Genomic DNA, 16185 nt, shown 5'->3' with positions numbered 1-16185 from the left:
ATGGCTGGCTTTGGCTGCTCACCTCGCTCCGACCACGACGAACGACGCTCCAGCTCCTTCCCGATGGCTGCTCACCTCCGACCACGCTCTCCAGCTCCTTTTCCCTTCCCGCTCAATGACTCCCGCCTGCCCTAGTCGCGGAAACAGGAAGTACCTCATCATCAGAAGGCGGGACATTGAGCGGGAAGGCGGAAGGGAAAAGCTGTTGTGCCTGTGGCTGCTGCAACTGTCTGTCTGTCGGGTCAGGGCAGGCCGTCGCTACGCTGCAAGTTGCTTGCAACTGTCGTCGTCCTGGCCTCCTGGGAGTGGGACTGGGAAGCGGGAGCTGTCGGCGGGCTTAGCGGGGGGGGGGGGTGTGGCAGGAGCGAGCGATGATCGCGATCCGGTCCGGAGCGAGCAGCGGGATCGGATCATTGCTGGATCATGCGGTTGGTTGCGGTCTGAGCGAGCGGGGGTCGGAGAGGCAGAGTTGAGGTGCGCCGCGCGGGGCCCTATTCGGCCGCCTCTGCCTAAGACCGGCCCTGTATCTATCTATCTATCTATCTATCTATCTGAACAAACACCAAAACCTGAGAAGAGATTCATTTCCCACATCAGGATCCCTAAGGCCTCTCAAAGATAGTTCAACACCCTACTACGAGCTCTGGGTGATGAGGATTGTACATAGTTATCCCATATTAATACACACACTGTAACATATCAGTTCCTTATCTCTTGCTTAACTATACAACAAACTTGCCTTGAGTTTAGCTAACCATCAGATTATGCCAACTGACTCTGTACCACGCATCTTGTTTCCATCATATGTCTGTTCTTGGTCCCTCAGCTATATGGTAAGCCATATTGTAGAAACTCTTTAGTATCATATCAAAGTTAGTTGAATGTTCTAATGCATGCTTATTAGATGTATCATTACTATTATACTAACATTGTATTAAAACTCTGGTATTTGAATTCCAGTGCTGTTAAATGTGTAAAATTTTTATACTGTTTCACGGTAGTTCTATTATTAGGTTTCAATTTACTGTTTTCAAGCTTACCTCATTTTTTGTATTTATGGTTATTCTTGGTTATTTTAATATTGTTATGCTGTTAACAAAATTGTAAGTTTTGTTAAACTGTTCCTGCTGTACACCGCCTTGGGTGAATCTCTTCATAAAGGCGGTTAATAAATCCCAATAGATAAATAAATAAATATCTGACCAAAAATAAACAGATTGAATAATACAATTGATTGACTTTAATAGTATCATATTTATTAAATTAGAAAAGCTAATGTAATGTATTTCTTCCATGACTGCTTGCAAGTGTTCTGCTGCCTGGGAAATTTTCCTATAAGAGAAGGTTGAAGGGCACATTCCCTGTGCAAGCTGCTTTACAAGCAACACTCTACCCTAATAAACCAATACACTATCCTTGGGTCATCAAAGAGGAGACAGTTGTTAAACTGCCTTTTGGATTAGAAATGACTTGATGATTTGTAGTAAGGCAGGATTCAGTTATTTCTGCTAGATGCCACAACTTGGGTCTAATCATGTTGAACAGTTCTTAAGTCTGTTTTTCTTCAATATCTTGACTAAAGTTATGAATTGATTATTATCATCATTTGTGTAGTGGCAAGAGATGTACATATGCTTTACAAACTCACATAATAGAGAGTCCTTGTTTCTCAAAGCTTGCAGTCTAATAACTGAAAAGCAAGAAACACAGACATAAACATATCAACACTCGGAAGGCATGCAATCAATGAACCTTTATGACAAAAATACTATATTTTTGATCAGATATTAATATTCCATTGAACAAACTGCTGACTTGGGACATGTTATTAGAGCTGACACAGTAACTCAAGACATATTCTTTACAAAGAATACATTATTTTCTCTCTGCTTTCCCAGAGCTTTCAAAAAGATGAAGTGCATCTAGCAAGCACAATGGTGCAGTTCTATTTCTATAATATGTCTCCAGTTTCTTTTTTTTAAACTTTACAGTTGATCTCTAAAATGGAGAGAATAAAAATTAAAAAAATTGAGCTATTTGTAGCTCCTGTGTTAGTTTTGTGGAACTTCTTAGGTAACTAAAGTGAAATTAGGGCTTATCTGCTAATTTCCTTTTCTTTAGGCCCCCCAAACCGGTCTAGCTGCTGGCGCATGGGTTATGCTCGGCCATCAGCAGATGGAGAAAAAATTTCTGAGAAGTGTATAATAGCCATGTGCCACTCATAGCCAGCCAGTATGTAACTACCAAAGCTGAGTACCAAGAATTCCCGTGCACAGTTGCCTCCCAAGCTTGCATCATGAAGTCACTGAATATTACACTGATCATGGTGACATTATATAAAGATGTGCTTATCCTTTTTTTCTTTTCTCTCTGTTTTAACCGCACATAACAGCAACCCTCAACAAAGAACTATAAACAAGTCTCGCTCAAAGGCAAATAAGTCCTCCATAGAAGAAGTGAAACTGGGACAGAAGTCACCCCCTATCAACCTCACACGCCTGGGTGGGTGCTGGATCAGTCTGGAGGGCCTAAAGGAAAAGAAATTAGCAGGTAAGCCCTAATTTCACCTTTTTTGTCAGCCTTCCAGACTGGTCTAGCTACTGATGCATGGGATGTACCAAAGCAGTAACCATGCTATGGGTGGCAGTGTGCAACCCTGTGGAAAGGAACTCCGTACAAAATGTGGCATCCTGTTTTGCCTGGACATCAATCCTGTAGTGAGAAACAAAAGAATGCAGCGATGACCACACTGCCACCTTACAGATATCAAGTGGTGGAACCAAGCTGCTCTCTGCCCAGGAATCCGCTGTCCCTTGACCAAACAGGCTGAGGCAACTGCTTCTTTGAGCCAGTGTGCTATAGACACCTTGGAAGCCGAAGCTCCCTTGTTGTGTTCTTCAAAGAGGATAAACAAATGGTTGGACCGCCAGAAGTCCGCCATTCTCTACAAATACTCCAACAGATGCCAAACATCCAAACAGAAAAGACACCGCTGGTCCTTGTCCTCATGCAGGTCACTGAGGACCAGAAGTGACACTGATTGATTGACATGAAAGATGGACAACACTTTAGGCAAAAAGGAGGGAACCTGCCAAAGCACTATCTTCTCCTTGAAGACCTGCAAGAAAGGCTCCTTATATGACAAGCCTGCAACTCCGAAATCTGACCGGCACAGGAAGACCTTTACCAGGAAAACCATCTTCAGCATGAGATTCTTGAGTGTAGCAGATGACAAAGGCTCAAAAGCAGCAGAAAGCAGAGCCAACAAGACCAGATTGAGATCCCACTGAAGCACCAATGGATGACACGGAGGACAGAGAAGTTTCACAGCTCTCAAGAAACGCTGAATGTCCAGCAGGGAGGCTGAGGACTTTCCTTCCAGGGGACCATAAAAAGAAGCCAAAGCTGTGACCTGAACCTTCGGAGAGGACAAGGCCAAACCTTTCTCTAGACACCTTTGAAGAAAATCCAGCAGCTGCACCACCGAAGCCCGAAAAGGCAAATCTCCTGAGTCCTGGCACCAGGCCTTAAAGATCCTCCACGCACATCAGCTAGAGAAGTGGACTGCTGACGAGACTTCAACATAGTAGCAATCACTGCTGGTGAATAGCCTTTCTTCCTCAACCTTGCCCGCTCAAAAGCCAAGGCGTAAGCAAGAATAGATGGATTCGGCATGACTACTGGACCCTGAAGAGCAGCCGGTCCATGCCCTGGAAAGGAAGTGAGGGCCCCATTGTCAGACGGACCAGATCTCCGTACCACGGCGAATGAGGCCAATCCGGAGCTATCAGGATCACCTCGCCTGGACGGCCCTCTATCTACTGAAGGACCCGACTGATGAGCAGTAAAGGAGGAAACACGTACAGAAGACTGTGCAATGGCCACATTTGGACCCATGCATCTATCCCTTCTGTGAGAGGCTCCCTCCTGCAACTGAAGAAGCAGTGACACCATCAGAACCATCATCAGACAGCCCCAAGCCCAAACCACGGAGCTGAAGGCCTCCTGATGGAGACTTCACTCTGCGGGATCCGGAATGTGCCGCTTTGGAAAATTCACTTGTAGATTGTCCACGTCCACCACATGGGCTGTATACATAGAAACATGATGGAAGATAAAGGGTATACAAGTCCAGAAGATGAAACTCTGGCCAAGAGAGCAGAACCAAAGCCTCCTGCACCACCTGAGCACCCTGGGACCCCCCTGATGATTGATGTACCCCACTGCCGTGATGTTATCAGAGAGCACCTGGACCGCCTTGCCTGCCAGAAGCCTCTGGAAGACTGAGCCAGAAAAATAGCCCAGGTCTCCAGCCGGCTGATGGACCACAGACTTTCCTCCATCGAACAGAGGCCATGAGCCACATGGCCAAGGCAGTGGGCTCCCCAGCCCAAGAGACTGGCATCCATGGTAACCACTATCCAGTCAGGCAATGCCAGACTTATGCCACTGAGCAAGTTGCTAGAGTCCCAGCCACCAACGGAGACTGCACTGGACCGGACTTCTGAGTGGCGGCCGCACATTCAGGTCCTGCTCCTGTGGTGACCATCTCGCCAACAACACCTGTTGCAACGGCTGCATGTGAGCCCGCGTCCACTGGACTACTTCCAAGGAGGCTGTCACGGAGCTCAACACCTGCAGGTACAGGCGGGCTGGAGAGACAAAAGATCCTGAATCTGAGCCTGAACTTCTGGACTCTGGGCAACGGGATAAACACTCTCCCCACCAGGGTGTCGAACTGGACCCCTAGGTACTCGATGGACTGTGTCAGGCTCAGATGACTCTTGACCAGGTTGACCACCCAACCCAGATGCTCCAACAGCTGCACCACACGTGCAGTGGCCTGCTTGCGTTCCTGAAAATATATGGCTCGACTCAACCAATCATCCAGGTGAACCAGAATACCCTCTTTCCGCAAAGCCGCAGCCACAACCACCATCACCAAATGAGGAGCCATGGCCAGGTCAAACGGCAGGGCACATTATTGAAAATGCTGGCCCAACATTGCAAACCTCAGGAAACGTTGATGCACAAAGCGGATATGGATATGCAAATAAGCCTCCAAAAGGTCCAGCAACATGAGGAACTCCCCCAGCTGGACTGCGACAATGATAGAATGAAGGGTCTCCATATGAAAATGAAGCACTTTCAAGCTGTGGTTCACTCTCTTCAAATCAAGGCTCAGATGGAAGGTATCCTCTGTCTTGGGCACAACATAAATGGAATAGACTCTGGAGCTGCGCTCCTGCTGAGGTACTGGAACCATCACTCGAAGGCATAACAATCTTTGCAAGTTGGAATGGATGGCTGCGATCTTCCACAGAGTCCAACAAGGAGACTCCAGAAACAGGTCAGGAAGCGGCCACTCAAACTCCAAAGCATAGCCATCTCGCACCACCTTAAGGACCCAACAGTCCTGCATAATCAGGGCCTACCTCTGATTAAAAAAATAAAGCCTGGCTCCCAGTGCGGGCAGAGGAGGGTCCAGAATCCCTTCATTGGGAGGTCTGAGACTGGCTCGATAGCACTGCACATCCCGGAGCCGGCCCCGAGTAGATCCGGAGCAAACCCCCACCTTGGGATGATCCTCCGGTAAATTCGGGACCTTGGCCTCTCCTAAGCCCTTAACCAACTTATCCAGCTCCTCCCCAAAAAGCATGGATCCTTTAAAGGGCAGGGAACAGAACTTAGCCTTGGACACCACATTGGCTGACCAACCCCGAAGCCAAAGGGCTCTACGGGCAGCCACCGCCAGAGCCACGCTCTTAGATGTCACCCAGAGGAGATCATAGAGGGCGTCCGCCAAAAAAAGAGCCCATCTCTAACTTGGCAACCTCCTGATCAACCAACGATCTGTCCCCCAAAGGGTCATCTTCATCTTCTCAAACCAGCGGAAACAGGCAGAAGTTACCAGGCCCCCACACAAGGTGGCCAGTAAGGCCAGCGCAGAAAGGTCAAAACTTTTCTTAAGCAGTAACTCCATCTTCTGATCCCAAGGATCATGGAGGGCCACACCACCATCCACCAGAATAGTAGTCCTCTTTGTGACCACTGTCACCAGGGCATACATTGTAGGAAGGTGCAGCAACTCCCGGTCCGAAGCCAGAATTGGGTACATCTTTGGCATGGTGCGTTGAATCCTTCAAGGAGAATCTGGAGAGGACCACTCTGCCAAGACCATGTCCTGGAGTTCCTGATTCATAGGGGTCTTTGGGGGTTGATGACTTCCACCACCAGGTCCTCGTCAAAACGAAGGACCATATAGACCTGGGAGATAAGCTGTCAGCTCATCATAGTGAAATACCGAGCCACAGAGGGATCCCTCCATGGGCACATTCTACTCATCCTCTAATCCCAGGAGAGCCAGAACATCCTCTCTGAGCTACTAAGCTCCTCCTCGGAGGAGTGTGAAAACACATTCTATAGGCCTTCCTCGCAGCCCAACAACCATGGATGCTTTGGAGGGTGTGGGGCTGACCCCTGAATCACATTACCCTCAGCAGCAGCAGCAGACACAGACACCAAGGAGGTCCCTTGAGGCTCCCCTGACTGCCACGCTCTAAACAGAGCCCAAGTGAGCTCTGGGGAAAAACCCAAAGCCCCCAAGTGACACCCTTCCTACTCTCTGAAGCAAGAGCTGAAGCAGGATTTTCCAGGCTCAAAAATAGCAGACCAAGCAGAGTGCGGGATGCTGCTGAGATGGTGCCTGCCTGTGAGGCTTCCCGCCACAGAAGAACCTGCCACCAGCTCCGAATCTGTTGCTGCGCCAGCCAAACCATCAGACACCGCTCCCCCAGATTCCTGTCTGGGCTCACCACAGAAGTGGCACTTCGCAGTGGGAGACTCCAAGCTGCATTTTCTGCAGGACCCGCAGTGGTGAAGATGGGAAGACTTCACGCACCCACCTGCACAAGACCCAGCCAATCCCTGAATGTCTGCTTATATCCCATGGAGGATTTAAAGCACACACTATGCAGGCAGGAAGGCCCCCACAAGGTAAGGCGCCAACCTGAACTGGCTCCATGAAAACACTGCCAGCTGACCGCAGTAGTGGTGTAAGTGTTCATCTTTGGGTTTGTTTTTGGGTTTTTTTCAACAGAGGAGCAGTTGCTGAAATGCGCGGGAAGGCACTCAAGGCACCTGGCAGAACTGGGGCCGAGGCACACAATTCCTCCTGGCAGACGGGGGTAGCAGGGGAAGGACCCAGCCACCCAGGTTTACACCCTAGGGTACACAGCGGACCCTGCAGACCACAATCCTTAGAAAGTAACAAAAAAATAAAGAAAAAAAAGAAAAACGGAGAGAACTGTCTTGAGAAAGTTTCTTTCGAAAACTGAAGACCAAAAATCGCACCACAGGCAACCACTCCTCTATCAGACTGACTGCAGACTGCACAGACTGCTCGACCACCATCTGCTGGAAACTGAGAACATACTGGCTGGCTATGAGGTGGCACATGGCTGTTATACACTCCTCAGAAATTGTGTTCTCACTTTTCATCTTCTGGTTGGCAAATATAACCCATGAGTCAGCAGCTGGACCGATCTGGAGGGCTGACAAGGAAATTTAATTTTGTGCTAGTTCATGCTTTGTGAACAGAGTGATGACACTCATCGCTCATATACTACCTCCATTCAAATCACTGACTGAGATACCAGTAAAAATCCAGTTCTTGACTATTTTAGAAAAAATTAAAGTGCAGAAAGAAACATCTTTTTGTGGGGAAAAATGGGAGCACTTTAGCTGCTTTTCACAGATATCACGCTAGACACTGTTTTTTTCCATCTGGTCTTCAGTAGTATCTGACTTTGATGCAGGAATAGGCAAATCAAGGATTTTAGTAGCAAATATATCTGCAGTGATTTCTTTAGGAATTTCTTTTTCAAGGAAAGCTGATGCACCTGGGAAAAAATAATAAAGCAATGAATCCTTTGGATATGGCAAGATAGATAATCTAAATCGTGGCTAATTAAAAAAAAACTGCACACCAGTCCCATACAAGTCCTAGCAACTATCTCAGTCAAATTTGGGTCCAGTAATTAATTCAGTTAAAGCAAAGTCTTCAGACTGTTTTTAGTTTTCTAGCTCTCAAACATATAAGAAAATTTTTATAGAACATATGTTAACAATTTTCATATTTTTCAAGGCAACCTCAGCAGCGCTCATTGCCACAAATGTAAATCTGGCAATGTAACTAGCGCCCACTTCTTCATCGGTTCAGCCGATTTTCTTAATTTTTAGATTTTAAACTCTTTTATTTTCTTATCAATTAAATTACTTATCTTTTCTTTTACAATCAGACCAAGGGGTTCAACTGCCCGACATGCATGTTTCGCTCTGTACCGAGCTGTGTCAAGGGCTGTCCCCTATAATAGAAAACCCAATATGTTAATACACTTTCCCAGCAATTAGAAAACCTTCCTTCATAAGTTTTCAAAACCTAGGCAGTTTTAAAATTCCTAAACATAAAAAACTCTTACCTATAGTCTCTCCCAGCGTCAGCTCTACTTTATTTTACCAGGTTAACCCCTTCCTAAGATGGCGTCGGCGTTCTACTCTCTTACTTAAATATTTTAATTATCTCTGACATCATGGATCCTCCCCTAGGCTCAATTGGACACTAGGGGAGGATCCATGATATCAGAATATACTCAGAATATGCAGGCACCTTTAGTAGCCCATTGGCTAGATAATAATCATACGGTTGATGAGATACGTTGGCGAATCCTGGAGTGTGTAGGGCCAGGGGAGGAGGGAGGCTCAGTTAAAAAGCTATTAAATTATCATGAACAATTCTACATTTTTTCTTTAAATATGGTATCACCGGCCGGCTTAAATGCTGAGCTAGAATGGGCGTCGTTAATTAGTTAGATCAGCTAGATTTCAGCTTCTAGTGTCCAATTGAGCCTAGGGGAGGATCCATGATGTCAGAGATAATTAAAATATTTAAGTAAGAGAGTAGAACGCCGACGCCATCTTAGGAAGGGGTTAACCTGGTAAAATAAAGTAGAGCTGATGCTGGGAGAGACTATAGGTAAGAGTTTTTTATGTTTAGGAATTTTAAAACTGCCTAGGTTTTGAAAACTTATGAAGGAAGGTTTTCTAATTGCTGGGAAAGTGTATTAACATATTGGGTTTTCTATTATAGGGGACAGCCCTTGACACAGCTCGGTGCAGAGCGAAACATGCATGTCTGATTGTAAAAGAAAAGATAAGTAATTTAATTGATAAGAAAATAAAAGAGCTTAAAATCTAAAAATTAAGAAAATCGGCTGAACCGATGAAGAAGTGGGCGCTAGTTACATTGCCAGATTTACATTTGTGGCAATGAGCGCCGCAGAGGTTGCCTTGAAAAATATGAAAATATGAAAATTGTTAACATATGTTCTATAAAAATGTTCTTATATGTTTGAGAGCTAGAAAACTCTAAAAACAGTCTGAAGATTTTGCTTTAACTGAACTAATTACTGGACCCAAGATAGATAATCTGTCAGCATTATAAAGAGCTAATTCAATGCGATGGTGAACAGATATGATGCAAGCATTTAAAACTGTCATAAGGAATGGGCAAACAGGGATGACCATCCAGGGTACCAAATCACCCTTTTGAGGAGTCAGACTGAGTCCGTGAGAATACAAATCACCATTTTGAGGAGTCAGTCTGAGTCTGTTAACATACATGCCCATAAGGAAAGGGGGCACTGAAAGTAACTCTGGCCATGAGTAAAATTTTGTCCAGTGACTGCCATATTAGCATTTTTATATAACTAACATCCAATATAGATACCAAGAAGGCATGCATTACTGCTGATCAAGATTTTGTATAATAAAAATACAGGGGCCAATTCTTACCTGCTTAAACGACACAGGTGGCTTCGGTAGAGAAGAACTGTGTGCCAGAAAAGCTAGACTGGCAATCTTTTCAGTTAATATGTATTCCTGGCTCAGATAATGCATGCACTGGTAAAGACACAATCACCTACTCAAGGGGCCCTTTTACATTAGAATTTGGGCACAGTGCATCTTAATAAAGGACTTTCCTGCATGCTAAACCCAGATTCAACATGGCACATGTACAGGAACAACAATGGCAGAAAACCTGGCCACTGACTTCTTAGAAACTTATTCTGGAGGAGTGACTGTAAGAAATGGAAAGTAATGCATGTTCTGTTAATCTAAATAATTCAGCTTTTTTCCCCTAAGTTGTCATGGCCGTTATAGGCCCAGAGGTCTCCAACCATGCATTAGTGTGGATAGATGTGGAGGCTCCTGTTTCGAAGGGATGGCAATTTCCCTCCTACCTCTACAGAGTCCTTGTGTTCCAGAAATATTTCCACAACAGGTGGGCTGAATATGTGTGTTACAATGAGGGACATGCAGATCAACCCTCCATTTTTTAGTCAACAACTAAGGCGGTGCTGCATAGGGATATTATCACTTACAAACGCGTGAAACCATTTTTCCCGAGGGAAATATTTCGTAACCTGATACAATCAATGGTACTAAGCCACGCAGACTACTGTAATGGAATCTATGCGGGATGCAAATATCAAATCATTAAAAAACTTCAGACCGCCCAAAACACAGCAGCCAGGCTTATATTTGGAAAAACACGTTTTGACAGCACCAAACCACTCCGAGAAAAACTGCATTGGATACCAATCAAAGAACGTATCACCTTCAAAATCTGCACAACTGTTCATAAAATTATTTACGGTGAAGCACCTGGATACATGACAGATCTTATTGACCTGCCAACTAGAAACACCACAAAATCTGCACGATCATACCTAAACCTCCACTACCCAAGCAACAAAGGACTAAAATACAAACCCACTTATTCATCTAGCTTTTTCTACTTAAGCGCACAACTATGGAACGTACTGCCAAAAATAGTAAAAACTATGCCAGCCCACCTTAAATTCCGGAAAGTACTAAAAACAGACCTGTTCAAAAGAGCATACCCCACCGACCCAACATAAAAAATACATGGGCACCTGCGACACAATGTAATCAAAGAACGTAATGGACATTAACTGACTCCTCCCCCTCCCTCCCTAAATTCCCCCCCCCCCCCCCAATTGTACCTACCATACATGTACCTTATCTACCACAATATCACCTTGTATTCATTCACACCATGTATTTGTTCAGACCGGAATTGGCTAACACTGTTAACGGTAATATGTAAGCCACATTGAGCCTGCAAAAAGGTGGGAAAATGTGGGATACAAATGCAACAAATAAATAAATTACATATCGGCCCCCAAAAAATGACTGGCCACAGGAGTGCTGTTGTTGGAAAGACAACTCCAGAAGGCAAAGCAAGCCTTTATGTGTAACCCAACCCTGGCAAAGAGGATGCAGGTGCAGCTGCATGCTGCACATGTTGCCATGAACTTCCTCCTACAAGATTGAGCGAATTGTAGTACCTTATATTGGAAATATCGTTTCTATCGCTTTGGGAACTAATCCAGACGACTTCTGACTAGGGTTGTTAAAACCTCATGTCTCCTTTTTGGTAAATGGAATGCGGACGGGTTCCTTTCCTATTGCTCGGGGCAGAAGGCAGGAGTGTCCGCTTCCCCCCTTTTGTTTTTACTCTCTTTGGAGCCCTTGCTTCATGTCCTGAAGTTGAGTGGGGATGTCCCGAGGGTCCAGGTATTATACCATTATATTAAAACCCTTGCTTTTGTGGATGACATACTTGTGGTATTGACTGACCCACAGCACTCCCTTCCTGAACTTGACTATGCACGCTTGGCTAATTTGTGGAGTAGAGATCTTCATATAAATTTGTCAGCAGCAAAGTTCAAAACACACGTACTCTCGATCAGGTCTCAGACTAGAGCCTCTGCCTACTGGGAACTTTTGTACAAATTTGCTCTTCGGCTACATGTGGCACCACGTCATGCCTTCCATTTGGGCCTTTCTTCTACAGGTGTTTGCATGAAATGTGGAACATCTGGAGTGACATTGGGTCACATGTTCTGGACCTATCCTGTGATAGTGGTATTCTGGCAACAGCTTATGCGTTAGGTCTCTTACATTTGGACTTGCGGATTGCACTATGACCCCTTATTATTGTTGACGATACTTTGAAACCCTCTGCTCAGTGTGCTGCAGTGAAAAAGAAAGCAAATAGAATGTTAGGTATTATTAAGAAAGGAATAGAAAATAAAAACAAGGAAGTTATAATGCCTTTGCATCGCTCCATGGTGCGACCGCACCTTGAATACTGTGTGCAATTCTGGTCACCGCATCTCAAAAAAGATATAGTGGAATTAGAAAAAGGTACAGAGAAGGGTGAAGAAAATGATAAAGGGGATAGGACAACTTCCCTGTGAGGAAAGGCTGAAATGGCTAGGGCTCTTCAGTTTGGAGAAAAGATGGCTGAGGAGAGATATGATAGAGGTATATAAAATAATGAGTGGAATGGAACAGATAGACGTGAATTGCTTGTTTACTTTTTCCCAAAATACTAGGACTACGGGGCATGCAATGAAGTTACAAAGTAGTAAATTTAAAACGAATTGGAGAAAAGCGAAGGTATTTACCTGTAGCAGGTATTCTCTGAGGACAGCAGGCTTCATATTCTCACAAGTGGGTAGGCGATCTGTGTTGACCAGGATTTGGCACATTAGCTAGTATAGAAAAAATTTCAAGAGCCTTCTGGGGTGTAAGCTGTGTTCCATTGCGCATGCGTAGAGCGCCTTCCCACTTGAAGCACATCCACTTCAGTTTAATACAATAGCATAAAAAAGAAACAAATTATGAAGAAACAACTCCAAGGGGAGGTGGGTGGGATTGTGAGAATGTGAAGCCTGCTATCCTCAGAGAATACCTGCTACAGGTAAGTATCTTCACTTTCTCTGAGGACAAGCAGGCTTCCAAGTCTCACAAGTGGGGAATACCTAGAAGATTGCTAGGCTGTATAGAGAGAGGAGTGACCAGCAGAAGAAAGGAGGTTTTAATGCCCCTGTATAAGACGTTGGTGAGGCCCCACCTGGAGTATTGTGTTCAGTTTTGGAGGCCGTATCTTGCGAAGGATGTTAAAAAAATGGAAGCGGTGCAAAGAAAAGCTACGAGGATGGTATGGGATTTACATTCCAAGACGTATGAAGAGAGGCTTGCTGACCTGAACATGTACACCCTGGAGGAAAGGAGGAACAGGGGTGACATGATACAGACGTTCAAATATTTGAAAGGTATTAATCTGCAAACGACTCTTTTCCGGAGATGGGAAGGCGGTAGAACGAGAGGACATAAAATGAGATTGAAGGGGGGCAGACTCAGGAAAGATGTCAGGAAGTATTTTTTCACGGAGAGGGTGGTGGACGCTTGGAATGCTCTCCCGCGGGAGGTGGTGGAGATGAAAACGGTAACGGAGTTCAAACATGCGTGGGATATGCATAGAGGAATCCTGCGCAGAAGGAATGGATCCTCAGAAGCTTAGCTGAAATTGGGTGGCGGAGCAGGTGGGGGGAAGAGGGGGTGGTGGTTGGGAGGCGAGGATAGGGGAGGGCAGACTTGTACAGTCTGTACCAGAGCCGGTGATGGGAGGCGGGACTGGTGGTTGGGAGGCGGGAAATACTGCTGGGCAGACTTATATGGTCTGTGCCCTGAAAAGGACAGGTACAAATTCAAGGTAAGGTATACACATATGAGTTTGTCTTGGGCAGACTGGATGGACCATGCAGGTCTTTTTCTGTCGTCATCTACTATGTTACTATATACCTAGCATCATGGCTCACCCAACACAACAAACAGTGGTCAATTGGGCCTTGCAACGGCGAGGATGTATCGTAGATTAACCTGAAACTATAAACAAACTAGTTGAGAGTGCAACCTTGAACAGAATAAAAAGAGGCCTAGGAGGGTGGAGTTGGATTGTAGACCCCCAAACTGATTCTGCAACACTGACTGCCCAAACCGACTGTCACGTCGGGTATCCTGCTCAAGGCAGTAATAAGATGTGAATGTCACAGCTTTGCAAATCTCGTCAATGGAGGCTGACTTCAAGTGGGATACCGACGCAGCCATGGCTCTGACATTATAAGCGGAGACATGACCCTCCAAAGTCAGCCCAGCTTGGGCATAAGCAAAGGAAATGCAATCTGCTAGTCAACTGGAAATTGTGTGTTTACTGATGGCGACTCCTCTCCTATTGGGATCAAAAGAAACAAACAACTGGGTGGACTGTCTGAAGGGCTTCATCTGTTCTATGTAAAAGGCCAACGCTCTCTTGCAGTCCAAGATGTGCAAGCTGCTTTTGCCACGGTGGGTATGAGGACAGGGAAAAAATATTGACAAGACAATCAACTGGTTCAGATGGAACTCCGACGCCACCTTCGGAAAGAACTTAGGATGCATGCAGAGGACTACTCTATTGTGATGAAACTTAGTATAAGGTGCATCCACTACTAAGGCCTGAAGCTTACTGACCCTACGAGCTGAAGTAACAGCCAACAAGGTCAAATACCTCAGATAGCAGGAATTCAGTGACTCAAAAGGAGCTTTCATCAGCTGGGTAAGAACGACATTGAGATCCCATGACATTGGTGGAGGTTTGATAGGGGGCTTTGACAAAAGCAAATCTCTCATGAAGCGAACAACTAAAGGCTGTCCAGACATAGGCTTACCTTCTACACATTGATGATCAGCACTAATAGCACTAAGGTGAACCCTTATGGAGTTGGTCTTAAGACCAGACTCAGATAAGTGTAGAAGGTATTCAAGCAGAGTCTGTGTAGGACAAGAAAGGGGATCTATGGCCTTGCTGTCACACCAGACAGCAAACCTCCTCCATTTAAAAGAATAACAACTCTTAGTGGAATCTTTCCTGGAAGCAAGCAAGACTCGGGAGACACCCTCTGAAAGATCCAAGGAAGCAAATTCTAGGCTCTCAACATCCAGGCCATGAGAGCCAGAGACTGGAGATTGGAGATTGGTATGTAGAAGCAACCCCTTGTTCTGTGTGATAAAGGTCGGAAAACATTCCAATCTCCACGGTTCTTTGGAGGGCAATTCCAGAAGAAGAGGGAACCAAACCTGACGTGGCCAGTACGGTGCAATCAGAATCATGGTTCCGCAGTCTTGCTTGCGTTTCAACAAAGTCTTTCCCACTAAAGGTATTGGAGAATGCGCATACAGAAGGTTTGTCCCCCAATGAAGAAGGAAGGCATCTGAAGCCTGGAACAGAACTGAGGGACCTTGTGATCTGAGTGGCAAAAAGACCCACCGAAGGGGTGCCCCACGCTTGGAAGATCTTGCGGACAATGCCCATGTTCAGTGACCACTCGTGAGGTTGCATTATCCTGCTCAACCTGTCGGCCAGACTGTTGTTTAAGCCTGCCAGATAAGTGGCTTGGAGAAACATGCCGTGACGGCGTGCCCAAAGCCACATCTGGACAGCTTCCTGACACAAAGGGCGAGATCCGATGGCCCCCTGCTTGTTGGTGTAATACATTGCAACCTGATTTAGGATAATTTGATTAGACAGCTGATCTCTGAAAGCCTTTAGAGCGTTCCAGATCGCTCAAAGCTCCAGGAGATTGATCTGAAGATTCGTTTCTTGAAGGGACCGAACTCCTTGGGTGTGAAGCCCATCTACGTGAACTCCCCACCCCAGGAGAAATGCATCCGTCGTCAACACATTTTGCGGCTAAGGTATTTAGAATGGTAATCCCAAAGTCAGATTGGACTGAATTGTCCACCATTGAAAAGAGTACACAAGCTCCAGGGACAATTGGATGACATCCTCTAGACTTCCCTTGGCTTGATACTACTGAGAAGCCAGGGACCATTGAGCAGACCTCATGTGAAAATGTGCCACGGGTGTAACATATACTGTGGAAGCCATGTGGCCCAACAATCTCAACATCTGCCGAGCTGTGGCCTGCTGCAATGCTCGAACCTTGGACATTAGGGAGAGAAGGTTGTCCACACGCACCTCTGGGAGGAAGGCTCGGACATTCTTCGTATGGAGCAGGGCTCCTATAAACCAACTGTTGAACTGGATGGAGATGGGACTTGGGATAGTTTATTATGAACCTTAGAAGTTCCAGCACCTGAATAGTCATCCGCATTGACTCCCACATCCTCCAAGGTGCTCTTCACCAGCCAATCGTCGAGATAATGGAACACATGCACTCCCAGCCTGCGTAGCGACGCTGCGACTACCGC

At 45.7% G+C, this 16185-nt stretch overlaps 1 protein-coding gene across 1 annotated transcript in view; it reads right to left on the bottom strand.

The window, feature by feature from the left end:
• Window positions 1–1298: 1298 nt before the first annotated feature.
• Window positions 1299–16185, bottom strand: part of WDR66 (WD repeat domain 66) — a 428322-nt gene continuing 413435 nt past the window's right edge. Inside the window, exon 22 of the mRNA XM_030218324.1 lies at window positions 1299–7901. Coding sequence (XP_030074184.1) covers window positions 7765–7901 — 137 coding nt within the window. The 3' untranslated portion in view covers window positions 1299–7764. The remainder of the gene's footprint in view (window positions 7902–16185) is intronic.

The sequence above is a fragment of the Microcaecilia unicolor genome, chromosome 11 (assembly GCF_901765095.1).
Source record: "Microcaecilia unicolor chromosome 11, aMicUni1.1, whole genome shotgun sequence".
In the NCBI taxonomy this organism is placed as follows: Eukaryota; Metazoa; Chordata; class Amphibia; order Gymnophiona; family Siphonopidae; genus Microcaecilia; species Microcaecilia unicolor.
This window is presented reverse-complemented; position numbering and strand designations above follow the sequence as displayed.